Source organism: Myxocyprinus asiaticus, chromosome 5 (genome assembly GCF_019703515.2).
Source record: "Myxocyprinus asiaticus isolate MX2 ecotype Aquarium Trade chromosome 5, UBuf_Myxa_2, whole genome shotgun sequence".
Taxonomy (NCBI): domain Eukaryota; kingdom Metazoa; phylum Chordata; class Actinopteri; order Cypriniformes; family Catostomidae; genus Myxocyprinus; species Myxocyprinus asiaticus.
This window is the reverse complement of record NC_059348.1, coordinates 27,385,440-27,408,549: the sequence shown is the minus strand read 5'-3', so window position 1 is coordinate 27,408,549 and position 23,110 is coordinate 27,385,440. Positions and strand designations below refer to the sequence as shown.

At 39.4% G+C, this 23,110-nt stretch overlaps 1 protein-coding gene across 6 annotated transcripts in view; it reads left to right on the top strand.

The window, feature by feature from the left end:
- LOC127440297 (TGF-beta receptor type-1-like) overlaps positions 1–23,110 on the top strand; it is a 54,294-nt gene that overhangs the window by 19,992 nt on the left and 11,192 nt on the right. For 4 of the 6 annotated variants that reach the window (XM_051696803.1, XM_051696805.1, XM_051696801.1 and 1 more), the window contains exons 2-6: positions 8,429–8,686; positions 13,431–13,670; positions 14,864–15,094; positions 16,599–16,766; positions 17,154–17,310. In XM_051696803.1, the coding sequence (XP_051552763.1) occupies positions 8,429–8,686; positions 13,431–13,670; positions 14,864–15,094; positions 16,599–16,766; positions 17,154–17,310 (1,054 nt within the window). The remainder of the gene's footprint in view (positions 1–8,428; positions 8,687–13,430; positions 13,671–14,863; positions 15,095–16,598; positions 16,767–17,153; positions 17,311–23,110) is intronic. The other 2 variants (XM_051696804.1, XM_051696802.1) reach the window with 1 other exon arrangement.

Here is a 23,110-nt window from a genome sequence, read left to right as displayed (position 1 = left end):
TAATGTAAATAAGAGCAACCTTGTTAGAGGAAGACTAAAGACCAAGATGACCAGCCAAACAATTTCACATCTAATTTAGAATTGTTTTAACCGATGGTCATCATTAAAACAAGGGCTGGGTATCACCAACCACCTCACAATATATATAGTGATATATATGTTGAGATTCAATACATTGTGATGTACAGTATCATAATTGATATGTAATCGATTGAAACTGCGCCAAAAACATGAACAAGACCCAGTGTGTCCGAGAGAGAAAGAGTGAACCTGTGGGTTCAGTTCAGACTCTCTCGCTAAGAACTGGATCTGACTGCACTAAGAAGTGCCTGTCTTAAGACTGCGCTTATTTAGATGAACAGCTTTCTAAACTTTATATATTCTTTGGACCTTTTCCTGTCTCTCTCTTCTAATGCAAGTCATATTACTTATACACATTCTCACATAAAGATAAATGAAGGGCTGTTGTGAATGCTCTTCTCTTTTTCCATTTTTTGAAATGTTGTGAGTGTGGTCTAACTGTATAATAGGAGGGAGTATTTGTACTCTCCCCTGTCATTTTACTTTCTAAACACATTCTGCTATATCTATATCTTCATGACTGCTTCTATTATTTCCTGATTATTTCCTGTGGCCTGTTGTCCTTCGTAATTAGACCAAAATAAGGCTGGACGTGGACAATATAACGAATATTCACAATATTATCGCAATGATTTTGCTGGTGATTATAAAATTTAAACTAATTTCACAATGCTTCTGGGCTGCACAGTTAATCAAATTAACATCAAATCTCAGTATTGTCATTGTGGCGCGCAGGTGGAAGTCATTCGCCACTTATCTTCCCGGCCTCGCTCTGCCCAGATGCCGCTTTGCTCCGCCTTGCTCACCACAGTCATATGTGATTATTAAACTGCCAGTGGCTGCGATTTAATATAATGGATACATGGTCTGTGCCCATATAGAGTGAGCAGATGCACGTTCTGTGATAATACGCTGTTTTCAGTACTTTCAGAGTGGTTTATGTGCATTGTGAAATCAAATTGTGGCAGATTCAGTTTCAACAAATTTGTATTGAGCAACATTGCAAACTGACAAATACACACTACACTTTCAGTGTTCCGCCAAAATAAAAGCTCCAGGTGAAGATTAAGTAAATATGACAAAAATGTATTATTATTATTGTACAAAACAAAGATAATTCATCCTCATTAAAATCCAGATAATAATAATAATTCAGTAATGTATTGTATTGTAATAAAATGTAACTAGGCTCCAAAAAGTAGCCTATGTGAGAGAACTTGTTCACAAATTTGTTTTAAGTACAAATATACAGTTGTGCTCAAAAGTTTGCATACCCTGGCAGAAATTGTGAAATTTTGGCATTGATTTTGAAAATATGACTAATCATGCAAAATCTAATCTTTTATTTAAGGATACTGATCATATGAAGCCTTTTATTAACACATAGTTGTTTGGCTCTTTTTTTTTTTTAAATCATAATGGTAACAGAAATCACCCAAATGGCCCTGATCAAAAGTTTACATACCCTTGAATGTTTGGCCTTGTTACAGACACACAAGGTGACACACACAGGTTTAAATGGCAATTAAAGGTTAATTTCCCACACCTGTGGCTTTTTAAATTGCAGTTAGTATCGGTGTATAAATAGTCAATGAGTTTGTTAGCTCTCACGTGGATGCACTGAGCAGGCTAGATACTGAGCCATGGGGAGCAGAAAAGAAATGTCAAAAGACCTGCATAACAAGGTAATGGAACTTTATAAAGATGGAAAAGGATATAAAAATATATCCAAAGCCTTGAAAATGCCAGTCAGTACTATTCAATCACTTATTAAGAAGTGATCAATTCAGGGATCTCTTGATACCAAGCCAAGGTCAGGTAGACCAAGAAAGATTTCAGCCACAACTGCCAGAAGAATTGTTCGGGATACAAAGAAAAGCCCACAGGTAACCTCAGGAGACATACAGGCTGCTCTGGAAAAAGACGGTGTGGTTGTTTCAAGGAGCACAATACGACAATACTTGAACAAAAATGAGCTGCATGGTCGAGTTGCCAGAAAGAAGCCTTTACTGCACCAATGCCACAAAAAAGCCCAGTTACAATATGCTCGACACACCTTGACATGCCTCACAGCTTCTGGCACACTGTAATTTGGAGTGACGAGACCAAAATAGAGCTTTATGGTCACAACCATAAGCGCTATGTTTGGAGAGGCCTATAGTGAAAAGAATACCATCCCCACTCTGAAGTATGGTGGTGGCTCACTGATGTTTTGGGGGTGTGTGAGCTCTAAAGGCACAGGGAATCTTGTGAAAATTGATGGCAAGGTGAATGCAGCATGTTATCAGAAAATACTGGCAGACAATTTGCATTCTTCTGCACGAAAGCTGCACATGGGACGCTCTTGGACTTTCCAGCACGACAATGACCCTAAGCACAAGGCCAAGCTGACCCTCCAGTGGTTACAGCAGAAAAAGGGGAAGGTTCTGGAGTGGCCATCACAGTCTCCTGACCTTAATATCATCGAGCCACTCTGGAGAGATCTCAAACATGCGGTTCATGCAAGACGACCAAACACTTTGCATGACCTGGAGGCATTTGCCAAGACGAATGGGCAGCTATACCACCTGCAAGAATTTGGGGCCTCATAGACAACAATTACAAAAGACTGCACGCTGTCATTGATGCTAAAGGGGGGCAATACACAGTATTAAGAACTAAGGGTATGCAGACATTTGAACAGGGGTCATTTCATTTTTTTCTTTGTTGCCATGTTTTGTTTTATGATTGTGCCATTCTGTTATAACCCACAGTTGAATATGAATCCCATAAGAAATAAAAGAAATGTGTTTTGCCTGCTCACTCATGTTTTCTTTAAAAATGGTACATATTACCAATTCTCCAAGAGTATGCAAACTTTTGAGCACAACTGTATGTAGGTAAATATAGCTTTTTATTACTGTATTGGTGCATCTAAATGAAAATGATTAAATGTTGTGTTAATTTATTGAAAATCTGTGGAAAACATGGTTCATTGTTTTTAGATTTTTATATAATGTATTAAACATTTTGAATCTACTTGGCTACAATGGCTGTTTGATTGAAATGATGGTTCCTCTGATTAAAAAAAAAAAAATCACTTTTAATGCCATTTCAGAGCAATTATATTATTAAGCTGAAACAAATATCTAGATAAAATTTTATAGCCAAATCGCCCAGCCCTAGACCTAAATAGATTTGTAAAGAGCTGAAAAAACAAGTTCAGGACAGTCCACAAAACCTTGAAAATATTGTCAAAGGGGACCTTTTTCATTGGTAGGAATAAATGTCTACTAAAAAAAGACTATTACAAGGACAGACTCCAATGTGCCATTTTCACATCAGCTCCCAGGTAGTGAACAGGGGCTGATTGCACCAGCTCTACGTTGTGGCGTAAATGGGCTCTAAGTCACAATATACTAAATATGTGAGCGTTGCACCATTATACTTAGGTAGAACGTAACCCTACGTATAAACTAAATATTTACGGAAGACTCCGACCAGGAGTAACGGATGGAATAAAAATGCAGACTGATATTTTATGACCTCAATGAGCTCATGTTTTGGTTGACAGGCTTCAGTCCTTTGGCCATATATGATGATGTTGGCATTTACACTCATTTACATTTACGGGAGAAAACATTATGTTAAAAACGTACTACTTCAGCATAAAACCGATCTAACAGTACACTTTCCTGTGTACGCTGCCTGGTGTCACGTTTCAACATATGAAATGGATAATACAATTAATAATTGTCTTTTTCCAGCCTGTTGTATTAGTATTTATTTATTTATTGTCCCTTATTCATTATAGATACAGTTATTGAATATTGTTATTTACATAGGCTAAATTAAAAATGTTTTTATGTATTGTATTTTAACGGGGATATAATTTATTACAGCTGACAGTTACGTGAGCAAACAAGGTTTGAACATAAACCGTAACAAGATCAAATTGAAATTCATGGCTTTTTAACACTTCTGTGTACAAATTTGAAGGCTGTTTATTGGATCAAAACAGGTAAACATCATATTATGCGACTACGCATCACTTTACGCAGAGCTTACGACCTACTAGTTAAGTCTTGCCTTAAGAACTGGTGGTGCAACCAAATTAAGCACTGACTTAGTTACAAACTAACTAGTAGTTACTAAGCCCTTAGTGTGAATTTTACGTCCCAACTTATGCACAGCTGGTGCAGCCCTACCCAGGACTCAGTGGCTCTCCTGTACCGATTATCCTTCTTGTGCTCAAGCAGGTTAATCAAACTGTCAAACATCCTTTAGGATACACCAAAAAATAAAATATTTTCTAACATTTAGGCACAATGGCAAATAGCTGAAGATTGCACTGAATGTTCGTTTATGGTAACAAAGTAAACAGTATCTATTCAGTCAATTCCCGCAGGGAATATAAAACTTAAAGAAAAATGTAGCTTAATGCTCGTGCAAAGACATGTGAGCCTGTATCATTGATTTTTACTGTTTATCCCTAGTTTTTAAAAAAGTTTTTTTTTTTTTTTTTTTATTCAACCCTGACTCGTTTTCATCTATGTGGTCAAAAACATGCAGTTAAAGAACTTGCATGAAATGCAATAGAGTAGATGTAGGTAAAGTTATAGTTCAACCCCAAAAATTCAGTCATCATTACTAACACTAATATTGTTCCAAACCTGTATGACTTCTTTCTTCTGTGGAACACAGAAGGAGATGTTTGGCAGAATGTTGACCTCAGTCAACATTGACTTTCATTGCATCTTTTTTCCATACAGTGAAAGAGAATGGTGACTGAAGCATTCTTTCTACTATCCCCTTTTGTCTTCCACAGAACTTTAAAATTTGAGGGTGAGAAATGATGACAGAGTTTTCACTTTTGGGTGAAGTATTCCTTCAGTGGGCTACTATCTTGATGCTTTCACTTAAATCTATAAACAGGCAGGTAGGCAGTGATGATACAGTACAGTTCTTAATGTCTTACATTGGGCTTAATGAAATGTCACGTTTGTTGGCAGGCACTATTGTTTTCATAGTTATGCTAAATTCACATATTCAAGAACTAGGAGTCCCTCAAGGAAGCATTCTCTCAGTTACACTTTTCAGTATCAAAATGAATAGTATAGCAAACGTTAAAATGCCCAATATGCTTTGCAGTTTATATATTGATGATCTGTGCATTTGTTACAGAGGGAAAAATATGAATGTAATCAACAATTATGCATCAATAAGATAAATGAATGGTCAATCATAAATGGGTTTAAATGTTCTAGAACGAAGACTGTATGCATTTTTGCCTTTTGCGTTCTTTACATCCTGACACAGAGTTTTTTTTTTTTGGAAGGAGAACCCATCAAAGTCGTTAAAGAACTTCTACATTTATTCCACACATGAAAAACCTGAGGAAAAAGTGTTTCAAAATCTGACTTCACTGTACTTTTACGTCTTTATAGAGTATTAGTCAGATCCCGGCTAGACTATACGTGCTTTGTTTATGGCTCAGCAAGAAAGTCCTACATTCAAATTCTGGACATCGTACATCACCAAGGACTTTGACTGGATTTTGGAGCATTCAGAACCTCTCCTGTTCAGAGTCTTTTCACAGAAGCCAGAGAACCTTCACTCCAGAACAGACCAAAGCAATCCAGCCTACCAGACAGTTTTTCACCCCGAACAATCTTACTTACATGAAGCCAGACCCAGATATATCAGACTTTTTGGAATGAGGATAAAACCTTATCTAGAGAACCTGGATATCAGTTTGGACAACTTAACCCAAGCTCATGTTTGTCCTATTCCACCATGGGATCTGAAAAGGCCAAATATCATTTTGACAATGACCCAACACAAAAAAACAGAGACACACCCATGTGATTTCCCTCTTCGTAAACCTGTTTTCACTGATGGATCAAAAACAGATAATAATGTTTCAGCAGCAACAGTTATCGGAGATCAACACTATGGAATCCGTATTCCTAGACAATGCTTCATCTTTACTGCTTTTAGCCCTGGAAAATTTTAAGAATGAACAAGGTCAAAATTTTTTAATCTTCACAGACTCAAAATCTTGCCTTCAAGCTCTGGAATCTGTAGACTGATCACCCCATTATTTAGAGTATTTTAACTAAAGTAGACAACTTACAGAAAGAAAACTTCAGTATCTTTTTCTGCTGGATCCCAGATTTTGGACTGTCAGGCAATGAGAAAGCAGACATTGCCGCTAAAGAAGCCCTTTCTCTAGAATTCACGGAGTGTAGTTTTCCACCCACGGACCTAAACCCTTACTAAACTCTTATATCTCTAACTGGAGGCAGATAGAATAAATCCTTAAAATACATCCACAGGTACACCTCCAATTCAGTACACCTCCTATCAGAAGCTGATTGGCTAATTGTCTAAAGGCTTGACATAATTTTCTGGAATTTTCCAAGCTGCTTAAAGGCACAGTTAACTTGTGTATGTAAACTTCTGACCCACTGGAATTGTGATATAGTCAATTAAAAGTGAAACCAACTGTCTGTAACAATTGTTGGAAAAATTGCTCGTGTCATGCACGAAGTAGATTACCGTTGTAGTTGCCAAAACTATAGTTTGTTGGGCCGCCACCCTAATAGTTGACAAACGTTAGTCGATGAGATGAGTCTTGGTCAACCAAGTTTTGATTGGTCGGTTGGTCGCAGAAAAAAAATGTTCCACAGGAAGTGGCAAAGTCACACAGTCAGTGACGGACATACATGATCATTTACCTGGCCGGTCCATGTGGTAATTAATTATATCATGCAGGAAATCCAAAGTGTGGGATCATTTCGAGAGGGTAAAGGATGACCCCAAGAAGGTGACATGCAAACTCTGCAGACAAACGTTCGCCTATCATTCACCGACCTCAAACATGGCTTATCATTTGTAAGTAGCCTAACATTAGCCACTTAGCATGGCAGCTCACTCTAACGTTAGATAACCTAGATAAATATGCGCTATTAGGCTTATCTAAGTGTTCGTGGGGAGTAGGGAAGCTAAATTAGTACCTCGCTTACTGCATGTTTAACTTAATGTGCATTTATCTCTATAAATTAACAAAATGTTCAGACAGTTTCCTGCTGGTTTTTCCAACACATTCAGAATCATTACCTTTTTTGCCGGTGTTGCTGCGGCATGCTTTGTGCGTGCGCTTGTAAAATTTATATTTTAAAGGCTCATTATTATGGTTTAGTATTTCTCTTTAATGTAGAACAGTGTTAGCTATGTTGCTTATAACATTCTTTCTCAGACCTGGAACTCAAACCATTTTCTGATGCCCCCCCAAAAATATATATTTATGTAATTAAATTAATATCATAAACGTGCGACAACTAGCCAACTAGGAAAATCTTTGGTCAAGGGCAGCCCTAATAGTTTGCTAATATTCCTAATAGTTTAACCATCTGTGGAGTGGTTAAAAAAATTATTTTAATGACTTCAACCTAAGTGTATATAAACATCTGACTTCAACTGTATCTCTCTCTCTGTCTCACCCTGAAAGGATGTGAGTTGTTTTCACCCTGACGCAAACATGTTTACTGCATCTCTCAGGTTTTATTTCAGTTTTCAATTGTCTAGATGCCCTGAATTCCCACATTCACTTAATTGTGTCCTGTGGCTTAATTGTGTCTGGTAGGGGTTTGGCTTCTCTGGTCTCTTAGGTTTACACTTGTTGCATCTCAACAGCAGTAGGTTTCATACTACGTCTGAGATGGCTTAGCCCGACTGGGAGCAATGCAGCCTGTCCCCCTTCCTGGATAACCTGAACTCTTGCACAGAGACTCTTTTATCCTACACTGTTCACCCACTTCACCTCATCTTTACTGGTCTAATTGCCACTTATTGAGTACCAGTTGAGAAGTACAGTATAACCACAGGCTGCCAAATGCCTGGGATTTTCCAAATACTGTATATACACAGTCAGTCCTCAAGTTTGTATTTGTGAGGCCTGTGCATTTGTAAACGTGTTGTAATTTGAACTGTTGAGTTTCAGTGTTCTGTCATCATTGAAGGTAAGACATTTATTTGGGCTTTAGTGGGGTGGTTTATAAATGGTTTCAATTTTATGTTTTAAGTGTATTCATAATAAATTTGCATGAATTTATTCATAAAAAATGTTAGCCTCAGTCACCAGTCACTTTCATTGCATCTTTTTTTCCATACAATAAAAGTGAATGGTGACTGAGACTAACATTCTGCCTTACATCTCCTTTTGTGGTCCAGGGATGAAAAAGTTATACTGGTTTAGAGCAACATGAGGATGAGTAAATGATGACAATGTTTATTTTTGGGTGAACTATTCCTTTTAAGAAGTGTTATTGTCCTAAACTCGAATCTCTTTCTCCCCCCCATTCAGGATTGCTGTGTTATTGTGAGCGGTGTTTAAATAGGACATGTAACACAACTGGCATGTGCTTTGCTTTCGTCTCGAAATCTGACGGACAGATTGTGACACATGAGGCTCACTGCATTGAGCAGGATGATCTCCTCCCTCCAGACAGGCCCTTCCAGTGTGCCCCCTACAACAATGGCATGCATCCACACTGCTGCAACACCCACATGTGCAACAAGAACCCAAAAGTCATCCCAGGTGAGAGACTCATCACCTTCAAAGGTGAGAGAATACGATTACCATGACCTTTGAGTGGGCTTGTTTGTCAAGAGAGTTTGTGTTTCTCTTTAACTTTGTACAAGCTTAGAGTGTAACAATGCCCGCCCACTTTCTTAGCTGTCTTTGTTGTTGTTGTTTTGTATTTTTTCTTTTTATTAAGTTGAAATAACACAGAAGCATATACATATACATATAATTCCCTACGGAAAATTGTGCTTTATATTATCAACCGCATTTTCTAGAGGCAGACACAAAGCGCACTCAATAAGGAATGCGCAGACACTGACAGACATAATAATGATTAAAAAAAAAAAAACACATTAACGCCATATTATTGGTCACATTTAAGGTGCATGCAACTTTTTTAAACTTAAAATAGTAATTGCGATAGATACATACATTTAAAAATTCACTTGTTACACTGGACCATTTAAAACGAACTAGTGAATTTAAAAATGTGCTTAAAATGTATTAAAAGAATCTTAAAGGAAATGGTGACCATTTACAAGACCTGTACATGCTGATTATAGCCTACTGATTCAATTCGAATCTAAAATCTTGATGTAGCCTATCATTCATTTTATCCAAGAATTTTACTGCATTAGTCTTTCTAAAGAACAGCATGGCAACATGGCTTAAAGTTTGTGGGTAAAACCACAATGTTAGGGTGTATTGACTTATTGACTTTGTCATGAGCCTGTTTGTTTATATATTTTCAACATTTTTATTCTGATTTGTTGAATCTTTGGTTGTCTTTAAAAATTGCATATTAAAACAGCAAATAATGTTTTATGTGTGTACAGAGGACGTTTAAAGGAATGTTCTGCGTTCAATATAAGTTAAGCTCAGTCGACAGAATTTTTGGCATATTGTTGATTACCACAAAAATATAATTTCGTCTCTTTCCTCCTCTTCTTTTTTTGGGGGGGAATTTCTCCCCTTTTCTCCCCAATTTGGAATGCTCAATTCCCAATGTGCTCTAAGTCCTCGTGGTGGCGTAGTGACTTGCCTCAATCTGGGTGGCGGAGGATGAATCTCAGTTGCCTCCACGTCTGAGACCGTCAATCTGTGCATCTTATCACGTGGCTTGTTGAGCGTGTTACCGCGGAGGCCTAGTGCGTGTGGAGGCTCACGCTATTCTCCGTGGCATCCACGCACAACTCACCATGCACCCCACCGAGAGCGAGAACCACATTATAGTGACCATGAGGAGGTTAACCCAACGTGACTCTACCCACCCTAGCAACCGGGCCAATTGGTTGCTTAAGAAACCTGACTGGAGTCACTCAGCACGCCCTGGATTCGAACTTGCGACTCCATGTGTGGTAGTCAGCGTCTTTACTTGCTGAGCTACCCAGGCCCCCTTTCCTCCTTTATAAAAAGCAAAAATCGAGGTTACATTGAGGCACTTACAATGGAAGTCAATGGGGGTCAAATTTTTAACATTAAAATACTCACTGTTTCAAAAGTATAGCCACAAGACATAAAGGATAAGTGTGTAAACATGATTTTAGTGTGATAAAATCACTTACTAACCTTTTCTTTGTAAAGTTATTGCCAATTTTACAACTTTGTTACCATGATGATGTACTGTAATGTCAACTAACCCCAAAACCCTAAAATGACTATAAAAATGCAGATTTAATTAACTTTACAGCTCAAATAATACTTTAGTTTTAACAGAAGAATTAATTTAAGTGCTTTTATAAAATATATAGCTTCACATAATTGGTCACGTTCACTTTTATTGTCCCTATTCACTGCCATTTGATGTGCCTCACTGTAACCTTGATTTATTTTATTTTTTTATAAAAAGAAAAGGAGGAACGAGTCTAAATACATTTTTGTGGTAATCAACATTATACCACAAATGCTGTCGATTTGAGCAATAACTTGTATTGAACCCAGAAAGTTATTATACAGCTGCCACCCTACAAGCACACCCGGCCCCACATTGCCCCATTACTGTCTGCAGTAATGCACTAGAGATGGGTGACTGAATGAGAAGAATTTTGTATGTTTTTCAATCCTGCTTCTTCAGGCCCCCTAAAGTTTTTTGCCCTTTTTACATAAAACAGTTCAATCTGACCAGGGGTGGACTGGGAAGAGAAATCAGCCCTGGATTTCACATAGAAACCGGCCCAAAAGTTGTTGTGGGGGGGGGGGGGTTGTCGCTGTCCTATTCCGCATATCGCAGTGCCTTTTTGCGGCCCATTCAGCATAACGCGGCAGCCCGTTTCAGCTTATCGCCGCCCATTTTGTGGTCTGCCCACCAAGAAAAGTCCCGGTTCTCCCTATGGCCAGTCCGGCCCTGAATTGGATGAGCCATATCCAGAATCAGCGTTGCAGCAGGTGAGCATTACTACTTGCTAAGTTAAAGAAATAGTTTATGCAAAAAAGCAAATTCTATCATTTACTCACTGTCAAGTTGTTCCAAACCCGTATGATTTACTTTTTTCTGTGGAACAGAATGTTAGCCTCAGTCCCCAGTCTCCCCATTCGTTTTCACTGCATCTTTTATTCATTCAGTGAAAGTGACTGTCTGACTCTGCCTAACATTAAATTTTCTGCTAGCAGAAGAAAGAAATTTATGCAGGTTTGGAACAATATTAGGGTGAATAAAAATAATAATATGTAAGGATTAATATACAGTCAGACAGCTGTTATCGCAAAATAAACCCCTTCGCAGAGGGGTCTTGTATCACTCTGAAGGGCTTTATTTTGAGATGACAACTGGCTGACTATACATTATCCCGCTTATTACATGCTTACTAATCAAATAAATAAATACATGAACATAAAATATTGATTTGCGTTGAAATTATGTAATTATGTGACAAGAAATAAATTGCTGAACAGCTAAAGTCCACATCCGGTTTGCGTCAGAGATCTGTTGGTGTTTATTTTGTGAAAATGATCGTCTCACTCCTCATTATTCAGCCTATTACAAGACTACTTACCAAATAATCAAATAAATGGACATGAAACATTGATTTGCATTGAAATTATGTGAATAAGTAAGAATAAATAAATCACTGAACAGCTGAAATCAACCTCCGGATTGCATCAGAGTTCCGTTGGTGTTTATTTTGTAATTAATAAATGTCTGACTGCTCATTGTGTATGTTTATTACAAGCCTACTTGGCAAATAAATAAATAAATGCACACAAAACTGATTTGAGTAAAAAATTATTTTATAAGCTTAGCTTACTTGGATCACACAGTGATCCGAGAAGCAGGAACGATGGCTTGCGTTACCTGGATGAGCGGTTGTTACTGAACAATATCAGACCACTAGATGGCGCCATCGACCAATCAGAATAGAGTATTCCAGAGAGCCATGTAATAAATTATAATAATAATAACAGTTAGAGTAAAGGATTATAGAGTTCAGATGTGTTTGGTTCACAGATTAAAACAATCTGTCAAAATAAATTGTCATTTTTCACTACAGGAGCTTCAAAATGCTCACAAAAATCTAACAAAGAAAAATAACTCTGTAACAGTCAGAGGTAGTGGAACAAAGTGTGCTTGAGAAATACAGAGCCCAAATCAAATATGGTGAAACTCGTTAACATCAGACCTCGTTGGGCCTAGTGTCATGACGTCTGGTTGCAAGACATGCAAGAACGAATGATGTTTGCTGCTGTTGACATATCGCTGTATTTGATTTGAGCTCTGTATACATCAGTTGATGTTTGATTTAATTTGAGAGTGAATAAATAATTAAATTGCGGTCTGTTCACCATGCAAGGTCTTCATATGCCTTTAAAAGTCTTGTCATGCACAAGTTGCATGGACTAATTTTATGCCACTTTTTGGAGTGACGCACTGAATGTGACTTTTGTTTTTGTTTTTTTGTTTGTTTTTTTGTGGGTTGTTTTTTTTTTGTTGTCATTTTTGGGTGAACTATTCCATTATCTTGGTGTTATTTCAAATGGCTATGATGACCATAATGATATGATGACTGTCAGTGACTAGCGTTAGCATGACTGGATAAACTCAGGCAGCAAGGAAGGTGCTGTAAATTGATTGAATTGAAATTAAAGTCAAAAGAATGTGTCCGATTTTGTTTCTCTGTATCATCCTTTTCATGTGGTTTCTATTTCAGTTTCATTACATAGTAATTTTATTACTTTTCTTTATTCTATCCAATAAAGGTTTTTAAGCCCTCAGACTAAAGCTCAGTGCTTTTTTATGTAAGAAGAGCTGACTTTCAAAGTCTGAACACCCTGCTGTGTTTATTATCAAATTCAGCAATGTCAGTTGTTGTGTTGTTTTTGCCCAAACTTACAAAGTCTCTACCGTATATCCACTTATATTCCAGGTTCAATACAAATTATGCTTGATAGACAGCATTTGTGGCATAATATTAATTACCACAAAAATGTATTTTGACTAAAATTATAAGCTTCAAATTTCTGCCTTTATACCCTCCAAAAATGGTCTTCTATTAACTTCCATGGTAAGTGCCTCACTGTAACCTTGGTTTTTGCTTTTTTTTTTTTTTAATTTTTTTTTTATTATTATTAATCAAAATAGATTTTTGTGGTCAATATTATGCCACAAATGCTATTGAATTAAATTGTATTGAACACAGAATATTCATTTAAGCTAGAAAATATTTGAGATTCTGGTTATTTTTAGCACTTTCAAGGCTCTATGACCAAGTGTCAATTCAATCGTTTATCAGGACATTTTGTTCATGTATGTTCAAAGCCTAAAGCTCATCCAGCTGTTTTTCAGAGCTCCCTGATGCTAAACCCCAGTCCCTGAGTCCCGTGGCCCTGGCTGCAATGATCGCGGTACCCATCTGTATACTGAGCTTTGTGCTAGTGCTGCTCCTCTACATTTGCCATAAAGGTTCCATTATCCATCACCGTGTGCCAAGTGAGGAAGACCCCACAGTGGACCACCCCTTCCTTGCTGATGGCACCACACTGAAGGACCTCATCTATGACATGACCACTTCTGGATCAGGCTCAGGTACAGCCAGCACATATTTTACAGATCATACTCGTGTGCGTTAACCAAACACTTTCATTTACCGTTTATATATTTATTTTTTTGCTTTCTATCATTTTGACAGATTAAAAAATATGCTACCTGGTGTTTTGCATTTCTCTATTTTAGAAATGTCACACAAGTTAATGGTGCTAATATAAATTAGAAGTGGAGAAAAGGGGGAAAATAAGTCTTAAAGCACCCCTGTGAAAATAGGCTGGAAGAGAGTTGAGCTTAACTGGTAGAGCATGGCAGTAGCAGTGCCAGGGGTCATGGGTTCGATTCCCAGGATCACACAAACTGATCAAATATATGTCTTGAATGCACCAAGTCCCTTTAGATAAAAGCATCTACCAAATGCATAAATTTACTGTAAATCTAGAGTGGATTAGAGGAGAGAATGAGAGAAGTGTAGTCCAGTTTAAAAGATTTTATGTTGTTTATTAAATTGGGTGAGCCTACCGTCTGTTGTCTTTTTCACATTGCGAGAGCTAAATAAATGAAAAAGCCAAGAACCCACAACACAGTGCTTGATAAGAATACAAGAGTGCCTATCACATAACTTGTTCTTGTGATGTCAGATTAAAATGCCAAGTGTTACCAAATTTGAATGACAGATAAAAATGGAGCATAATGGAAAATGTAAAACCCAGTCCATCAAAGTGACTGATAATGATTATTTGGAGCACAACCCATGATCGTCTTATTGCCTTGGCTCATCATTGTTTGCATTTCTACTTTAAGTTCTCCAGCAGTAATGGTTTTTATATCACTTATAATGCAAAGTTATTTTAATTATCAAATTACCCTCATTGCTCTCTGTTCACACATTCATTTGAATGTATTTTCAGGCTATTTATTCTTAAACCCTGAGAAAGCTCAAGCCAATTTCATTCTCATAACTGTGTGTTCAAAAGCCCTTTGGAACATTTGAGGATCTGTAAATGTAAAGTTGTCAGTTTAACGTTTCCGTATATTCCGAATCAGTTTAGGCTTTGGCTTCAGTCCAGGACTTAAAAGATACTGTCATTACACCATTGTTCTGTCTACGCTGAGAAATACTGTACTTGGCTGTGCATCAGATGGCATGGATATTTTTTCCACTCCTGGATGTCTGCCATAATCTTGTATCAAATCTTGTGCATAGTTTAAGTATAGCTTTTTGTCTTTTACAGGTTTGCCACTGCTTGTACAGAGGACCATTGCCAGGACTATCATCCTGCAGGAGAGTATTGGAAAGGGCCGTTTTGGAGAGGTGTGGAGGGGCCGCTGGCGTGGAGAGGAGGTGGCAGTGAAGATTTTCTCCTCCAGAGAGGAGCGCTCTTGGTTCCGGGAGGCAGAGATCTACCAGACCGTCATGCTCCGTCATGAAAACATCCTGGGTTTTATTGCTGCAGACAACAAAGGTCAGACCGTAAAGTCAGGAAAAGCAGTTCAGTACTGTTAAGTGTGATAGAATCTCAAGGCAACAATATGTATAGGAGAGTGTTATTTTATATAATGATATTAGTTGACGAACAGTCAATTCGACAATGTCTGTAATGTTTTACATTAGTGATAGTGATATAATGTATCTGTCAGGCCATAAATCATACAATATTTGGCAAGGTTGAGATTTATTGGCATCAGCTGAGAACCATCCCTGCTTGGCCGATTAATAAATGTGGTAGCAACCCTTGTGTTATTTCAAGAATCTACAGTACTGGGGCCTGGGTAGCTCAGCGAGTATTGACGCTGACTACCACCCCTGGAGTCATGAGTTAGAATCCAGGGTGTGCTGAGTGATTCCAGCCAGATCTCCTAAGCAACCAAATTGGCCCGGTTGCTTGGGAGGGTAGAGTCACATGGGATAACCTCCTTGTGGCCGAGATTAGGGGTTCTCGCTCTCAATGGGGCACGTGGTAAGTTGTGCGTGGATCGCGGAGAGTAGCATGAGCCACCACATGCGGAGTCTCCGCGGTGTCATGCACAACGAGCCACGTGATAAGATGTGCGGATTGATGGTCTCAGAAGCGGAGGCAACTGAGACTTGTCCTCCGCTTCCCGGATTGAGGTGAGTAACCGCACCACCACGAGGACCTACTAAGTAGTGGGAATTGGGCATTCCAAATTGTGAGAAAAGGGGATAAAATATTAAAAAGAAAAAGAATCTACAGTACTGACAACCTTAGTTTTTGTTTCTTTGAAAAAAAGCACAGACCTTCAGACCGTTTTGACATGGGTTGCTATGCCATCTGTGACTGATCGGAATTACAGTTTGCCCACAGCGGCTGATCAAAACTCAAAAAAATCCCATAGACTTACATTGACAGAATGTTCGAACTCCAGCTGTCAAAAAATTAAAACTCCAAATTCAAATGTAAACAAACTCACGCAGAGGGTCTTTATTCCGCCTATCTATCTGTCTGTACCAAAATTGATAAATTGTCTTGACAATTTTTACTTATCTAGTTAAACTCTGTTATATCATATACGGAAACACATTTTGACCCAGTCTCAGCCAACATTTAAATCATTATATCTCAGAAAATCAGGAATTATGTCATTATAAAGCTGAAATTTCCTTTAATTCAGTGCATAAAATTCTGTTTCTGGGTCAAAAATGATGGAATGCAGGTCATATAAATTGGCCATCGGCCACCCTGCTTACTAGATATCAGTTTATTTTACTTTTAGCATTTGTCCTAAGATTTGTCTCTACCTATGCAGTATTGATCTCAATAAAACAGCTCAGCCATCATTCAGCAAGATTAATGAAGTTATATTTTGCCAGAAATGTAGCTGAAAAGCTGCCAAACGTTTTATATAAGGAACTTTAAAGCAAAGTCATGGTTGAGAATATTCTTGGCATTTAAACCCTATATTCATCAAACCACAAGGCATTAAGTGGTTTCTTTCTGTGCATCTCAGATAACGGCACGTGGACTCAGCTGTGGCTGGTTTCTGATTACCATGAGCACGGCTCACTCTTTGACTACCTGAACAGGTACACAGTCACTGTGGAGGGCATGATCAAGCTCTCTCTCTCTGCCGCTAGTGGCCTGGCTCATCTGCATATGGAGATTGTGGGCACTCAGGGTGAGTCACACTAGAGACATTACTTTCCTTTTACTCTGTTAAATATGCTGTTACACTCCAAACCAGGCATGACAATTATTTATCTTGTATTCAGTTTGGTTATACTTTTTTGGTGAAAATGCTGTGCTAAATCACAGCCAATCAGAACACATTTGATATTTAATAACTACGTGGAGTAGGATTTGGACCAATAAGATTTCACTGTGGTCAGGGCTACCTAGTATGGTGCAGCAGAAATAGAAGCAAAGTAATCAACAAAATGTCTTGCTGGTTAGAGCAAAGAGATGATTTATTGCTTGCCACTGCTGACAATCACTTGACATCCCCTCACATTAATCAGAGGTGTTAGCTTTTGAAAATTGATTTGATGATCCATCTGTTCCTCAGGTAAGCCTGCCATTGCCCATCGTGATCTGAAATCTAAAAACATCCTGGTGAAGAAGAGTGGAACCTGCTGCATTGCTGACCTCGGCTTGGCTGTGCGCCACGACTCTGCCACAGACACCATAGATATTGCACCCAACCACAGAGTGGGCACCAAAAGGTTACTAATACATTTCTCAGCACCATTCACACTGAAATATGTCCAGAACCAGTCGGCAGACACACTCTCACCCATGTTTGTATGCCAGCGCAGAACCATATGACTGAATAGTGTTTGCCTGAGCTGGGAGCACTGTGTGCCTGTGAATATTAGTGTTGCAACCAGCGGTTTAAGTTCTTTAGAAGTGACACAACAAAACAGTCTGATCCCTCACCTTAAAACAAGATCAGTTTGATTGATCTTGTTTTAGAAACAACACTGCATAAGATATTTAGGTTTTTCAGAGAATCTATTTTTAACGTGTGTTTTGTCTTACTGTACTGGCAGAGTTTTTATAGTCAAAACAAGTGAAAAGAGTGCTGAAGAAGTAATCCAAAGTATTTAGAATACGTTACTGACTTTGAGTAATCTAATGATTACTAATACAAATTACATATTACAGCATGTATTCTGTAATCTGTAGTGGAATACATTTCAAAAGTAACCCTCCCAACCCTGGTTACGGATTTAATCAAATCAAATCACTTTATTGTCACACAGCCATATACACAAGTGCAATGGTGTGTGAAATTCTTGGGTGCAGTTCCGATCAACATAGCAGTCGTGACAGTGATGAGACATATACCAATTTACAATAACATCAAATTAACACAACACAATTTAAACATCTGTTATACACATAATTACACTCAACAGTATACAAATAATAACATACACTGTACAGTATACAATACGCTGTTTTTTTTGTTTTGTTTTTTTTTACTATATAGATACACATTATTCAATAAAAATTTAAAATAAAAATATATAAAAAAAAGTATGTGTGTGTGTGTGTGTGTGTGTATATGTATATATATATATATATATATATATATATATATATATATATATATATATATATATATATATATATATATACAGGTGCATCTCAATAAATTAGAATGTCGTGGAAAAGTTCATTTATTTAAGTAATTCAATTCAAATTGTGAAACTCGTGTATTAAATAAATTCAGTGCACACAGACTGAAGTAGTTTAAGTCTTTGGTTCTTTTAATTGTGATGATTTTGGCTCACATTTAACAAAAACCCACCAATTCACTATCTCAAAAAATTAGAATACATCATAAGACCAATAAAAAAAAACATTTTTAGTGAATTGTTGGCCTTCTGGAAAGTATGTTCATTTACTGTATATGTACTCAATACTTCGTAGGGGCTCCTTTTGCTTTAATTACTGCCTCAATTCGGCGTGGCATGGAGGTAATTAGTTTGTGGCACTGCTGAGGTGGTATGGAAGCCCAGGTTTCTTTGACAATGGCCTTCAGCTCATCTGCATTTTTTGGTCTCTTGTTTCTCATTTTCCTCTTGACAATACCCCATAGATTCTCTATGGGGTTCAGGTCTGGTGAGTTTGCTGGCCAGTCAAGCACACCAACACCATGGTCATTTAACCAACTTTTGGTGCTTTTGGCAGTGTGGGCAGGTGCCAAATCCTGCTGGAAAATGAAATCAGCATCTTTAAAAAGCTGGTCAGCAGAAGGAAGCATGAAGTGCTCCAAAATTTCTTGGTAAACAGGTGCAGTGACTTTGGTTTTCAAAAAACACAATGGACCATCACCAGCAGATGACATTGCACCCCAAATCATCACAGACTGTGGAAACTTAACACTGGACTTCAAGCAACTTGGGCTATGAGCTTCTCCACCCTTCCTCCAGACTCTAGGACCTTGGTTTCGAAATGAAATACAAAACTTGCTCTCATCTGAAAAGAGGACTTTGGACCACTGGGCAACAGTCCAGTTCTTCTTCTCCTTAGCCCAGGTAAGACGCCTCTGACGTTGTCTGAGGTTCAGGAGTGGCTTATCAAGAGGAATACGACAACTGTAGCCAAATTCCTTGACATGTCTGTGTGTGGTGGCTCTTGATGCCTTGACCCCAGCCTCAGTCCATTCCTTGTGAAGTTCACCCAAATTCTTGAATCGATTTTGCTTGACAATCATAAGGCTGCGGTTCTCTCGGTTGGTTGTGCATCTTTTTCTTCCACACTTTTTCCTTCCACTCAACTTTCTGTTAACATGCTTGGATACAGCACTCTGTGAACAGCCAGCTTCTTTGGCAATGAATGTTTGTGGCTTACCCTCCTTGTGAAGGGTGTCAATGATTGTCTTCTGGACAACTGTCAGATCAGCAGCCTTCCCCATGATTGTGTAGCCTAGTGAACCAAACTGAGACCATTTTGAAGGCTCAGGAAACCTTTGCAGGTGTTTTGAGCTGATTAGCTGATTGGCATGTCACCATATTCTAATTTTTTGAGATAGTGAATTGGTGGGCCAAAATCATCACAATTAAAAGAACCAAAGACTATTTCAGTCTGTGTGCATTGAATTTATTTAATACACGAGTTTCACAATTTGAGTTGAATTACTGAAATAAATGAACTTTTCCACGACATTCTAATTTATTGAGATGCACCTGTGTGTATATATATATATATATATATATATATATATAGAATGTACAGTATTGTACTGTATTGACATTCAGGCTGTCGGTTGATAGTTGTTAAGAGAGAACATAATATAATAATAATAATATAATTTATGACAGTCCGGTGTGAGATATAAGAGTAAAGGTCATAAAGTGCAGTGCTGATGTATTTTGATCATGGGAGATCAAGAGTTCAGAAGTCTGATTGCTTGGGGGAAGAAGCTATCATGGAGTCGGCTGGTGCGGGTCCTGATGCTGCGATACCGCCTACCTGATGGTAGCAGTGAGAACAGCCCATGGCTTGGGTGGCTGGAGTCTCTGATGATCCTCCGAGCTTTTTTCACACACCGCCTTGTATATATTTCCTGGAGGGAGGGAAGCTCACCTCCGATGATGTGTCTGGCAGTTCATGCCACCCTTTGCAGTGCTTTGCAGTTGTGGGTGGTGCTATTGCCGTACCAGGCGGAGATACAGCCAGTCAGGATGCTCTCCACAGTGCAGGTGTAGAACCGTGTGAGGATGTGGCGGTTCATTCCAAACTTCCTCAGCCGTCTCAGGAAGAAGAGGCGCTGATGAGCCTTCTTCACAACGACTTCAGTGTGGACGGACCATGTGAGTTCCTCAGTGATGTGGACACCCAGGAACTTGAAGCTGCTGACTCTCTCCACCAGTGCTCCATTGATGGTGATGGGACTGTGTTCTCTGTCTTTTCTTCTGAAGTCCACCACAAGCTCCTTTGTCTTACTGACGTTGAGGGAGAGGTTGTGCTCCTGACACCAGTGTGTCAGAGTGTGCATCTCCTCTCTGTAGGCTGTTTCATCATTGTCAGTGATCAGACCTACCACCGTCGTGTCATCAGCAAACTTGATGATGGCATTGGAGCTATGTGTTGCCACACAGTCATGTGTGTACAAGGAATACAGTAGTGGGCTGAGAACACAGCCCTGCGGGGCTCCAGTGTTGAGGGTTAGTGATGAGGAGATGTTGCTGCCTATTCTAACCACCTGGCGTCTGCTTGACAGGAAGTCCAGGATCCAGCTGCACAGGGAGCTGTTTAAGCCCAGAGCCCGGAGTTTCTCATCTAGCTTGGAGGGCACTATGGTGTTGAATGCTGAGCTGTAGTCTACAAACAGCATTCTCACATAAGTGTTCTTTTTTTCCAGGTGGGAGAGAGCAGTGTGTATTGTAGATGCAATGGCATCATCAGTGGAGCGGTTGTTGCGGTAAGCAAACTGCAGTGGGTCAAGATTGAGTGGCAATACAGAGCAGATGTAATCTCTGATTAGTCTCTCAAAACATTTGCTGATGATGGGGGTCAGAGCAACAGGACGCCAGTCATTTAAACAAGTTATTTTTGATTGTTTTGGTACAGGAACAATGGTGGATGTTTTAAAGCATGTAGGGACTACAGACAAAGAGAGGGAAAGGTTGAAAATGTCCGTAAAAACACCAGCCAGCTGGTTCGCGCACGCTCTGATGACGCGGCCCGGAATGCCGTCTGGGCCCGCGGCTTTGCGGATATTCACCTGTCGGAAGGATCGGGTTACATCCGCTACAGAGACGGAGAGTGAACTAACCTCTGTAGCTTCAGCCGCGAGAGCTCTCTCCGCGAGGGCGGTGTTATTTCCCTCGAAACGAGCGTAAAAAGTATTTAGCTCATCCGGTAGAGAGGCAGCGGTGTTCATGGCGGAGTTTTTATTCCCTTTAAAGTCCGTGATGATGTTAATTCCCTGCCACATGCTTCTAGAGTTGGTGGTGTTAAACTGTCCTTCAATCTTGCTCCTGTACTGGCGTTTTGCTGTTTTGATAGTTTTTCGGAGGGCATAACTGGCTTGTTTATGCTCCTCCACGTTCCCGGAATTAAAAGCGGAGGTCCGCACATTAAGTGCCGCGCGAACATCGCTATTGATCCATGGCTTCTGATTCGGATAGATTCGCACAGTTCTGGTCGGAATCACTTCCTTTACGCACGTTCTGATGAAACACATTACGCTATCAGCGTAAAGCTCGATGTCGTCATCAGAGGCGGACCGGAACATCTCCCAGTCCGTGTGATCAAAACAGTCTTGTAGCATAGAGTCTGATTGGTCCGACCAGCACTGGATCGTTCTGAGGGTGGGTGCTTCCTGTTTCAATTTCTGCCTGTAAGCGGGCAGAAGCAGAATGGAAGAGTGGTCCGATTTGCCAAATGGTGGGCAGGGGAGGGATTTGTAGCCATCCTGGAACGGAGAGTAGCAATGGTCCAAAACCCGGTCCCCTCGTGTGTTGAAACTAATGTGCTGGTGATATTTTGGTGCGACTGATTTTAAACTGGCTTTATTAAAGTCCCCGGTCACAATGAACGCGGCCTCAGGGTGCGCGGTTTCCTGCTCACTTATAATCCCATACAATTCCTTGAGTGCCCGGTCTGTGTCGGCTTGTGGGGGAATGTACACAGCAGTGATAATGACCGCTGTGAATTCCCTCGGTAGCCAGAATGATTGACACAGAAGCATAAGAAATTCCAGATCAGGAGAACAGAAAGACTTGATGGAATGTACATTCCTCTGATCACACCAGGATTTGTTGATTATAAAACATACACCACCTCCTCTAGTTTTACCTGAGAGGTCTTTCGCTCTGTCCGCTCGATGCACGGAGAACCCCGCGGGTTCAATGGCTGAGTCTGGAATCTCCGCAGACATCCAAGTTTCTGTTAGGCAGATAATGCAGCAGTCCCTCGTCTCTCGTCGGAAAGAGATCCGCGCTTTCAGCTCGCAGAGCTTGTTATCCAGAGACTGAACATATACCAGTAGAATAGTGGGTAGCGGGGGTCGATTTGCGTGGCGTCTTACTCTGATGAGAACTCCGGCTCTGTTTCCCCTTTTCCTCCTGCGTTTCCGCGGCCGTGCTGCCCAGACAAAGGGCTTTGCTTGCGTGTTTGTAAACAGCGGGTCGGCATTGAGGAATGTGAAGTCCGGTTTTCGGCGTGAGATCGCTGAACCAATGTCCAAAAGTGTTTGTCTGTCGTAGACAATAAGGCAGACAACATCCAAGACAAAAAACATAAGAATTGTGAACAAAACAAACAAAACATTGCTAAAAATAATACTAAAATATTAAAAGTTTAACTCTATCGACAGCATTTGTGGTGTAATGTTGATTACTACAGAAAATAATTTCGACTCATTGCTGTTTTTCTAAAGAAAAAAATTGCATTCAGTAAGGCACATATGATAACAGTAAACAGGTCCAGTACACAAAATATTATGTACACAGTTTTAAAAGTAAAGCCACGGTACTTAAACATAAAAGGTGTAAACATGACTCTTGT